We start from the raw sequence: 11,851 nt of genomic DNA on the forward strand, positions 1-11,851 counted from the left end.
ACCTGCTTCACAGAAGTTGAAGTACCTTCTATTTGGGTATTTATTATTATAATGATAATGACAGTGTATCTTCTTCTGATCAAGTAGAGCTTCATTAGACTCTGTTCTGGTTCGCCGTCAATTATTGAGCTAGAATCAAGAGCAAGAGGTTAACAAAGTCAATGGTTCAGTCTGACTCATCAGCTATCTATGAAGATGAATCTTCTTTTCGAACTAAATCACAATTTTGCAGTATCTGATATTGGTAAACTTCGTAAATACATCCCTGGAAGGACTCACACGATTTGGGGTGATCAACACGTCCACACCATTAGTCCGTTTTGGGAAGAAAATGGCTTCAAGAGTTGCCTTCGTAGATTCGTATAAGCTAAACCCATCCTTTGGGTTGCCTTGGAACGGAAGGTTGAAACGGAAGGTGTAGCTTTGACACCACAGCAAAGAACGGAACATTATTTCGAACTACCTTCTGTCTAAAAAACTAGATAGATACCTGATACCTACCTATTTAATATGTGCATCCAATACTACGCTTATAGGCACAGAAGGTATACCTACATACATACTCGTATAGGTATGCTAAATTTTGTGTCGTCTTTAATCTTAATTAATTCAATGTGATTTCTCAATTACTTCCCCAGTTCCCCATGAAAGGTAGGTACCCTGTTTCGGTTTGCTAGGTACCTAGATACATAGTAAGGTTTCTTATTATGTACTTTAATCATCTGTCTGAGCTCTAGATCATTACTAGCGCTGCGTTTTTAGATTCTATTGGCTGCTGACCCACTTTGAAAGTTCAAGTCTGGCTCCTCAAGGGTTAACCTTTTTAGCATAGCATTGTTATATTATGGAAGGACTCACACGATTTGGGGTGATCAACACGTCCACACCATTAGTCCGTTTTGGGAAGAAAATGGCTTCAAGAGTTGCCTTCGTACATTCGTATAAGCTAAACCCATCCTTTGGGTTGCCTTGGAACGGAAGGTTGAAACAGAAGGTGTAGCTTTGACACCACAGCAAAGAACGGAATATTATTTCGAACTACCTTCTGTCTAAAAAACTAGATAGGTACCTGATACCTACCTATTTAATATGTGCATCCAATACTACGCTTATAGGCACAGAAGGTATAAATTAATTAAACCTCCTGATTTTTAATTTGTATTTTAGCTGGGAGTATGCATATCAATATCGGGTGTCCTATTACTTTAACGACACCCTAAGTAAATAAATGCTGATGACTCTGATGAGTCTAAGCAAGGGGACTTGAAGATGTGTCCACACAGTCGACCGACCGTTGATCGATGTGAATTTATTGTGAATCGATGTGAATCGACATCGACGGCCGTCGACAAAGTGTGGACACACCTAAAATTTGTATTTTAGCTGGGAGTATGCATATCAATATCGGGTGTCCTATTACTTTAACGACACCCTAAGTAAATAAATGCTGATGACTCCGATGAGTCTAAGCAAGGGGACTTGAAGATGTGTCCACACAGTCGACCGGCCGTTGATCGATGTGAATTTATTGTGAATCGACATCGACGGCCGACGACAAAGTGTGGACACACCTAGAACCGAATGTTTGGGAAAAGCGAAAATAGAGCAATGGAGGACGATAGTACCTAAGAAAATGGCGGGCAATAGGTACCTAGTAGTAACCCAAACAGAAATTTTTTTCTTGGATTTTGTACGGCTTCTTTTGGAGGTACCTATGTTTTGGTGTTCTTTAGGAGTATAGGTACAGTTTTTACCTTGAAGTGGTTCACATCACAGGAAGTCCATTCAATCTGGTTATTCACACAGAAAACACGATAGGGACGGCCCTTTCACTTCTTTCTTCCTTTACGTTGGTGTGTGTTTTTTAAATATAGTATCTCTATGTAATATTTTCTTATGTATCTTAATATGTACTTAGTAGATAAGTAGTCATGTACATAGGTCTCAAAGATGTTTGTGTTCTTCGATGCTGTTGTTTTTCTAGCCATCGAGAAAAACAGGTAATAATCGATGGGCGGCGCGGCAGATATGCGATAATGATTGGAGACCGACGACCGACCCTTTGACCCTTTTCCTTTGAAACTGCAATGGTGACGCCTGGCGATTAATAGAAATTAGTGAAACTCCTCAATCAATAGAGTACCTAATGGAGCCGTTAAAAATTGATAAAACAATCATCAATAGAGTGATGAAAAGCTGTTGATAAAACAATCGGATATACCAGCCTCATTAGCTTGGAAAGCGCGTCTGCCTTGTAAGCGCTAGGTAGCGGATTCGATTCCCGTCAGGGGCGAACTTTATCCTAAATAGAAAGGATATTTTTCGGAACGGGTGGTTTTCTCCTATCCTGCGCTACTACTCTTTTCGATTTTGGGACGATAATGGCTTAGGAGTTAAGTTACAGTTCCTTTTATCAAACCTCAAAAAACAGAGGATTCTTCAGGCCGTTCAAGGAAAATGCTGTAGAGTGTAGGTAATATGAGGAGCTTGGATACTGTCCCAATAACATGTATTATTTAAGAAAAATACATACGATTATGGAAGATTATTTATTAACTAGGTAGACATAGGCATAGGCAGGTACTGATATTGTGATGAGATCCCCAGAGCCACCGGACAAGATCGAGGAAAATCTCGGCAAGAAAATGTGAGAATCATTGAAACCGGCGGGACTACAGAGGTTGTCAAACCATGAGAGATTGGTCATGGCTTATTTGGACGATGTGGAATCTCGGATGGGAGGGACTAGATTTACCAGATCAGAAGATTGCAAAAAATCCTTTAATCCAGAATCAACCTTCCACTTCACTTTTTGGTACTTCAGAAAAAAACACTCGAAAGTGAGAACCAAAAACGCTTAACTGAAACACATAATCGCTGATTTCACCAGTATTAAGTAGGTACTTTAAATGGAATAATTAAAAAAGAAAAACACTTTTAAGTAATTAAATCATTAAAACACTACTACTTTCCAAGTTCCCATTTCAACTATCATCAAGTGGGAGGTATGCAGAAAGTAGGAAAAAGAATAAATAATACCACGGAACTGAAACTTAAAACAATAGATTCTTAAAAACGATAGGAAATTAAATATTTAAAAATTACTAAATACACACAAAAAAATTAAAACCAATATCAATAATTAAATAAAATTAAATATTTCAAAAAATATTGAAAAATAATAAAATAGTCACGTGAAAACAACGATCCTCTTAGCACGGACAAACACTTGTTACTGTTAATAAAATCCCATCCCCCTACTGTTGTCATGGGATTTTTCTCGAAAAATCTCGTCCTCAACACGCTCCCCTGTGCTAGATCCCTTGTTACTGTTTGTAGTGTTTGTTACTTTGTTTTGTTTATGTTTACATTACTGCTTTGTAAGCTGCGTGCTGATTGGTTGGCTTGGGTCTGGTTTGGTTCTTCCGACTTTACCCGAAGCCGAAGTACCTATTTTATCAGTGGGGGATTTGACAGACATCTATGATGGGGGATTGTGATATTTTTTAAGCCGGCTACAGACGTTGCTGTGTACTTGACTACTTGACAGTTATGGGAAAATTTGTGTCCTGTAGCTAATGCGTGCTGATTGGTTGGCTTGGGTCTGGTTTGGTTCTTCCGACTTTACCCGAAGCCGAAGTACCTATTTTATCAGTGGGGGATTTGAGAGACATCTGATGGGGGATTGTGATATTTTTTAAGCCGGCTACAGACGTTGCTGTTGCTGTGTAGCGACAGTTATGCTGAGTTATGGCAAAATTTGTGTCCTGTAGCTAGAATTTTAGTGTCTCCAGACTTTTGTTTATCAGCAACCCAATGAAAATATTTTTAATGTTTAGGTACTTCTAAATCTAAATTCTAATTCAGCAATCTGAATATGTAGACAAAGATTTAAATGGTTCACTATATCGGATGTCGGTAATCCCTGAACTCGTCAGTTCGTTGCAATGTTACCAGGACTGTTTAGGATAAAGTCAGCCGATTAAATCCGCTGACTTTATCGAACCCGCGACCTAGCGCCTTCAAGAAAAGCACGCTTCTCTTCATAGAGACATCAATCTGAACATGTAGACAAAGATTTAAATGGTTCACTATATCGGATGTCGGTAATCCCTGAACTCGTCAGTTCGTTGCAATGTTACCAGGACTGTTTAGGATAAAGTCAGCCGATTAAATCCGCTGACTTTATCGAACCCGCGACCTAGCGCTTTCAAGGAAAGCACGCTTCTCTTCACAGACTGGATAAGCCAATCTTAAATTACCTCTACTTACAAAGTTTGGGCAGGGAATAGAAGTATTTATTTATTTAGCAATTAGTTATCAGCCATTAGTGAGGGAATCCAGATATAAGAAGTGAAATAATAAAACGTAAAATTTAATAAAAAGGACTTTATACAAACAAAGGGATTATGTTGTATTTATCATGTGAAATAAATAAAAGAATCATCAGTCGGTGGATAATAGTTTGAACTATAAACCAAGGGTATATCAGAGTTGAAAGGTTGGAACATAAAATGAAATACCTAATAATGGGGTCAAGAGGATGCCATAACCTTAACAAATCTAGAACAACTGAAGTATTTATTTATTTAGCAATTAGTTATCAGCCATTAGTGAGGGAATCCAGGTATAAGAAGTGAAATAATAAAACGTAAAATTTAATAAAAAGGACTTTATAAAACAAAGGGATTATACTGTATTTATCATGTGAAATAAATAAAAGAATCATCAGTCGGTGGATAGTTTGAACTTTAAACCAAGGGTACCTATATTAGAGTTGAAAGGTTGGAACATAAAATGAAATACCTATAATAATGGGGTCAAGAGGATGCCATAACCTTAACAAGTCTAGAACAACCATAGATATAGAAGAAAATGTGAAATAAATAAAAGAATCATCAGTCGGTGGATAGTTTGAACTTTAAACCAAGGGTAAATCAGAGTTGAAAGGTTGGAACATAAAATGAAATACCTAATAATGGGGTCAAGAGGATGCCATAATCTTAACAAGTCTAGAACAACATGGCCCTCAAGACAGCAGACTCCAAGGAAAGTGGTCAATAGCGGACGTACCTACCTATTTAAAATTGCAAAACCCACCTCAAGCTGTACGTGTTTTTCATTCCGACGCGGGTATGATGCAAACTTTGGCCGCTTTAGCAGGGTTCTTTTTTTCTGAGCTAGGCCACTATAGTTGCTATCTAAGTCTTCAAATCTTTTATAAAGCTCAATATTGAAAACGTACATATTTTCCACACGAACTTTTGTTTAAAATATGTATAGGTAATAGGTACTTACTTACCTAAGTCAAAAAAGTAAAACAATAAGTAAACTAAAATTCACAAAGGCGATAAATATTAATCAATACTGGCAAACCTATTCAATAAATCACAAAAAATAAGATCTATAACTCCTATACCAGGGATTTCCAACTTCCATGTGTATGCAGGCCACATGGTACATAGAAAATGCTAAAGGAAATGTAGAGAACAGATTCATAACTTTATCCAATGTTAAAACCAATTCGAAAATTGTTATTGATAAAGAAAAGTTATGTTATAGTGACAATACAGAAAATAATGACTCCATTACATATGAATATGATGATCAAGACGAAGTTCAAGTCAGTAAAGATCGATTGGGGAGAAAATTGGAATTACCTTATGTATACTCGGGACGAGGACGACCACCAAACTGTTTACTTACGGCAGCAAAAAAATGTTTTAATAACAGCCATAAGAAAACTACGGATATAGCCCTCCGTGTTTTTCATTCCGACGCGGGTATGATGCAAACTTTGGCCGCTTTAGCAGGGTTCTTTTTTTCTGAGCTAGGCCACTATAGTTGCTAACTAAGTCTTCAAATCTTTTAAAAAGCTCAATATTGAAAACGTACATATTTTCCACACAAACTTTTGTTTAAAATATGTATAGGTACCTACTTACCCAAGTCAAAAAAGTAAAACAATAAGTAAACTAAAATTCACAAAGGCAATAAATATTAATCAATACTGGCAAACCTATTCAATAAATCACAAAAATAAGATCTATAACTCCTATACCAGGGATTTCCAACTTCCATGTGTATGCGGGCCACATGGTACATTGAGAGGTACTTCGGCCACATTGGGAGCCCACATATATGTAAGTACATAGGGGAGCATCCCCCCCCCCAACTTTTCAGAAGTGCAGTCCGATCGAATTTTGATCGCCGCAGGCGAAAATTTTCAAAAAAGTATTCTCCTAATTGTAGCTGAACACTAAAGGGGGTCACTTTCCATGATTCAATGATAACTACACTGGTGACTGGTCTTGCACGCAGCAGAGCCGGGTTCAACATGTAAGTCATTGTGCTACATTCTGGGATTCACGTGATTTAACCTAGGCACCACCTCAGACTTTTCATTCCAGTCTGGTTGGAGTTGGGTCTATGTCGACAATTTTATTGTCTTGATGGCTGACTGGCTGACTATTTGAAGAGAAAAACACTGCTCTCTTAGGTATTTTTCATTATCTCGATTTTTCCTTTCTTCTCAGACGCCTTTCAATTTCCTTTCTCACCTCTGCAGCTCGCTTAGTATTGTCTTGTTTATGTAGTTTATCAAATATTTGTTTCTTAAGATTTTCCAATAGTTTTTTACTACTGGATTGTTCTTTAGATTCAGGTACATGCGAGGACGTTGGTTTTCTTTTGCTTTTATGACAGAGTCTCTGTGCGTCACCTGATTCAAGCCAGTGTGGACGATGGGATCGTTTTTTCTTCAATTTTGTACTTTTACCTGGTAAGGAGAGGGCTATATCCGTAGTTTTCTTACCGCTGTTATTAAAACATTTTTTTGCTGGCGTAAGTAAACAGTTTGGTGGTCGTCCTCGTCCCGAGTATACATAAGGTAATTCCAATTTTCTCCCCAATCGATCTTTACTGACTTGAACTTCGTTTTGATCATCATATTCATATGTAATGGAGTCATTATTTTCTGTACTGTCACTATAACATATCTTTTCTTTATCAATAACAATTTTCGAATTGGTTTTAACATTGGATAAAGTTATGAATCTGTTCTCTACATTTCCTTTAGCATTTTCTTTCCTGTTATCTAGTACATTTTTAACATTGTTATGGTTCTTTTCTTTATCAATAACAATTTTCGAATTGGTTTTAACATTGGATAAAGTTATGAATCTGTTCTCTACATTTCCTTTAGAATTTCCTTTCCTGTTATCTAGTACATTTTTAACATTATTATGGTTCAATTCTGGATCCATGGCAGGGAGTTTTCTCTTTTTTAGATTCCCTTTTAAATTATTATGTTGAAATAAAGCTTTGATTTTTTTATCAAGATTAGTAGCTTGCGATAGATCTACATCAGGAATAATATGTTCTTCTTCACTACCATCAGTAATTTCTTTGTTTGGTCGTTGAAGATTTATCTCTTTCTTAGCTTTTGTTTTTCTTTGATCTAAAATTGCCATGTGTTTCCTAGCCAATTCGGCTTCATGTTCCAATTCAGATAATCGATTTTGCAGATATGTCTTGATGACTCGACGTTCATTTGCACCAAGAATTTTGTTGGAAAACTTTTTTGGATTGTTTAAGAACTTATTCTGAATAGATTTGTCTTTAGGAAGTTCCACCATACTGTCTAGTTGCCTTAAAGCTTTAGGACGATCTTCGAGCAAGGCTTTTTCGATGTCTAAATTGTATAGTTTTGTGGATTCAGTTTTGTCACGTGAATGCTCTAACTTACTTGTTTGTTTGGATGCGGTGGGTAACTTTGTTAAAGTAACGTGGTTTATATTATAACTGCTGATCCCATCTGACATGTAATCAGGTCTATAGTTTGAAATATTTTCAATAACGTATGAGGAATCATTACACTCATCAACAGTAGGTTCATTCTGCGATGTTACATGACTGTCTTCATTCCATCTGTTTGGTAACTGGACATCCTCAGGAATAATGTCCTCATAAAAGACTTCCTCAACAAGATCTTCTTCGTCTTTGAAATCATCTAATCCCAATTCAATAATGGACACCTGAGTTTCATCTTGACACTTGGCTCTTTGATCCTGTAGCTTCTTATTCAAATTATTTCTAAATTTATTTAAAATGGAGGACGGACTTGATTCTTCTGGTTTTAATTTTAATTTTTCGCTCACGATTTGAGTAAAGGAGTGAAAATCACTATCTTCCAATGGTTCACTCTTAACAATAACATTGTCCTCAACAGCAGCATTTTCTCTTTCCAACAACTCACTCTTAACTAGTTTTTCCATTTGTTTTTCAATGAGACACTTTTGGTTGTGTATGTCTTGCAAAGTAAAACTGAGCTTTTGTTCCATGTTTGATGTAGTCGACCTTCGCTGGTTCTTTAATGATTTGGTCTCTATTTTACTAGGTACAAAAGGATCCTTGTCTATTTTACTAGGTACAAAAGGATCCTTGTCTATTTTACTAGCTACTAAAGGATCCCTGTCTATTTTACTAGGTTCTACAGGATCCCTTCTAAATACTTGAACTTTCTGATTCGAAGTTTTTCTCTTGGCTTGTTTCAAAGTTTTCAATTTTTGTACATTTATGGTGTGCTGTCTATTAACAGAATCAAGTTTGGTGAACAAGATGCGTCTAAGTTCTTCAATTTGTGTTTTTATCAGCAAATTATTTCCTGAAATAACAAGAAATTAATGTCATTAAGTACCTACCTACACAAGTACATTGATATTGTCAACTTATTTTCCTCAAACATGAACTTTGGGAATGATTTTGTGTTTGGTACCAGGGTCAGAGAGGTTGGTTATCAAACATCTATCTATAAAATTAGAGAAAACCTATTTCGCTAATTCTATCAACTACTTATGTATAAAAAATTTCTTTTTACTCTAGTAATATTGCCAGGCTGCTACATTATTAAACTTATTAATTCAGTCATTCTCACAAGGCTGAGTACATGCCCCACTCAGCCCCATATTCCAAGTATAAACATATAGAGACCAAAAAGAGAAAAAAAACTTGAACTCTACAAGATATTGAACCCGGGACCTCTGGTGTTGGAATATACTTGAGTGATTTAGAAGGCTTACCAGAGAATAGTCGCTTGACTACATCAGTGGACACAACACCATTAACTTGCTTGTCATATAGTTTATCAAACAAATCTACTTTAACTGCCAGGATTTTCTTCAACTCATGCACAATTTCATTGACACGCATGTTATTGGAATCAAAGTTAATTTTAACCAGATCAGATATCATGTGTGCATTTATAACAACTCCCCTCTTTTGTTCTTCAATGACCTGCAAATAATAATAATAATTTTAGTGGGCACAGTTAGCCTTGTATTAACATGCTTATTAACAACTCCTCTCTTTTGTTCTTCAATGACCTGCAAATAATAATAATAATTTTAGTGGGCACAGTTAGCCTTGTATTAACATGCTTACAAGCTGCGTGCTGATTGGTTGGCTTGGGTCTGGTTTGGTTCTTCCGACTTTACCCGAAGCCGAAGTACCTATTTTATCAGTGGGGGATGACAGACATCCATGATGGGGGATTGGGATATTTTTTAAGCCGGCTACAGACGTTGCTGTGTACTTGACAGTTATGGGAAAATTTATGTCCTGTAGCTAGAATTTTAGTGTCTCCAGACTTGTTTATCAGCAACCCAATGAGAATATTTCTAATGTTTAGGTACTTCTAAAGCTAAATTGTAATTCAGCAATCTGAACATGTAGACAAATTACCTATTAGGTAAGTACCTACGAAAAACGAAATTTTACTTCAAATTCTTCAAAAGTTGTGAGGTCTGAGGTCTTGCGTCATTCACAGCCTTGCTTAAGTAATAGTTGGCACAAATGGCATCAAACCAAAGACTAGGCCAAAACTTTCATTGTAGGTAGTGTGTCATTCACAGCCTTGCTTAAGTAATAGTTGGCACAAATGGCATCAAACCAAAGACTAGGCCAAAACTTTCATTGTAGGTAGTGTGTACTGATAGTAGAAGTAATTACCTTGTCATCTTTGATGTCTGAATTGATGAACTGGTGGTGATCTTCTTGTAGTTTATTTAGAAAATTAATAAACTTAGCTATGTTAGAAAAGGCACTTTTCAGTTTGGGATCAGGTTCAGTTTCATCTTCAGACTGATTTGGATCTTCATCTTGCCATGCATGTTTCAATACACCTCGGTCTTCATCATTGTCATCGTCTGAGTAATTTTCAACTTCTTCTGGATTGTCCTGAAACTCGCTAAATGATTGAAAATTGATTACTTTCAATGGTCTGTCAAAAAAAAGTTTAATATTGAGAAAGGTCACTTGAAAAAAAAAAAAAATCAATGATCTGGAAAAGGGGCACAAGTTGAAGGGTTTAAAAGTAATTTTATTTTACTTAAGTACCTACCTACTCTAGGAAGACAAATTGTCCACTGTGATTATTAACATAGGTTGCTCAAGATGGGGGGGGGGGAAATCACACATGCAAAACTCACCTGAATGAACAAATTTTAGTTTCATCTCTTCCACCAATATCCAATATAATATATTCATGATTCTCATCAACTAGTTCTCCGTTCTGTTCCTCATATACTTCTGTTTTTAGAGTGACATCTTCACTACTATCTGGAACATAGTCTATATTTACTTCATTTGTTGCACCAATTTCCAATATTCGGTACTCATCATCAACTGCTTCACCATTTTCTTCTTGGTAATCTTCACTTTTCAAAGTGACTCCTTCACCCATGTTTGGAATGTAATCTATAATGTCATCTTCTTGATTTTCTGAATATTCCATGGTTGATCTGTAAGGAACAATAAAGCCATTTGTATAAACAGAAAAGACTATTAGCAAATTATCTAGTTTTTACTCTATGCAACATGAAGCTTCTATCTGACTGCATGGTAGTGTGCCAAGCTAGTTCCAATAAAAATATCCAGTTCTCTACTACATACAAAAACCTCAAACATCCAGGGCACACCTTACAATAATTTTACACAATTTCACATTTACATGAACAATAATTTATCATGCAGTCTGATCACAAGTAGAAATCATGACATGGGTACCTACCATTGTTGCATATATTGGTACCTACATGAAAATTTTAAGTAATCCCTCATACATACAAAAACCTCAAACATCCAGGGCACACCTTACAATAATTTTACACAATTTCACATTTACATGAACAATAATTTATCATGCAGCCTGATCACAAATAGAAATCATGACATGGGTACCTACCATTGTTGCATATTGGTACCTACATGAAAATTTTAAGTAATCCCTCTATAGGGCAGCTGTTTTACAAAGAGCTTATGAAGATATTACCTGTAAATCAATCCTCACAGTCCTGGCAATAGCTTTTCACAGGATACCTATCACTCATCACTCTTTTACTTGCACTTAGGTAGTTCAATATTTATGTAGTTTCAAGCAGGATCCTATATGCCAGAGTTCCGTGATCATAATTCAGCAGACCCTAATGATTAGTTGATTACTAATGAACAATGAAGGTAAAATAAGTGAGGTATCACGTATCACTTTTCTCTTTTTTTACTACTCTTTACTCTTTAGCCTTAGCTTTTCACAGGATACCTATCACTCATCACTCTTTTACTTGCACTTAGGTAGTTCAATATTTATGTAGTTTCAAGCAGGATCCTATGTGCCAGAGTTCCGTGATCATAATTCAGCAGACCCTAATGATTAGTTGATTACTAATGAACAATGAAGGTAAAAATAGTAAAATAAGTGAGGTATCACGTATCACTTTTCTCTTTTTTTACTACTCTTTACTCTTTAGCCTTTAATTATGTGCTCTCCTCTCGGCCCTGCTTTTCTTTTTTTTTT

At 36.2% G+C, this 11,851-nt stretch overlaps 1 protein-coding gene across 1 annotated transcript; it reads right to left on the bottom strand.

Annotated features, from left to right (window-relative positions):
- Positions 1–5,990: 5,990 nt before the first annotated feature.
- LOC103506277 lies at positions 5,991–11,809 on the bottom strand. Its single transcript, XM_026821379.1, has 7 exons — positions 11,597–11,809; positions 11,330–11,376; positions 10,488–10,799; positions 10,009–10,246; positions 9,081–9,294; positions 7,248–8,665; positions 5,991–7,121 (listed from the first exon to the last, which is right to left on the bottom strand). Exons 3-7 carry the CDS (start codon positions 10,790–10,792, stop codon positions 6,510–6,512), a joined length of 2,787 nt encoding a protein of 928 aa, XP_026677180.1. The 5' UTR covers positions 10,793–10,799; positions 11,330–11,376; positions 11,597–11,809; the 3' UTR covers positions 5,991–6,509.
- Between the last annotated feature and the right edge of the window lie 42 nt (positions 11,810–11,851).

The sequence above is a fragment of the Diaphorina citri genome, unplaced genomic scaffold (genome assembly GCF_000475195.1).
Source record: "Diaphorina citri unplaced genomic scaffold, Diaci psyllid genome assembly version 1.1 scaffold224, whole genome shotgun sequence".
Taxonomy (NCBI): Eukaryota; Metazoa; Arthropoda; class Insecta; order Hemiptera; family Psyllidae; genus Diaphorina; species Diaphorina citri.

What these genes read in the sequence shown, in the direction of transcription:
- LOC103506277 (XM_026821379.1), bottom strand. Translation starts at nt 10,792, where the DNA reads ATGGAATATTCAGAAAATCAAGAAGATGACATTATAGATTACATTCCA. An exon ending in ACTAAAATTTGTTCATTCAG is followed by an intron (nt 10,247 to 10,487) that starts GTGAGTTTTGCA and finishes TCAATCATTTAG; the next exon opens with CGAGTTTCAGGACAATCCAG. An exon ending in CAGACATCAAAGATGACAAG is followed by an intron (nt 9,295 to 10,008) that starts GTAATTACTTCT and finishes TATTATTTGCAG; the next exon opens with GTCATTGAAGAACAAAAGAG.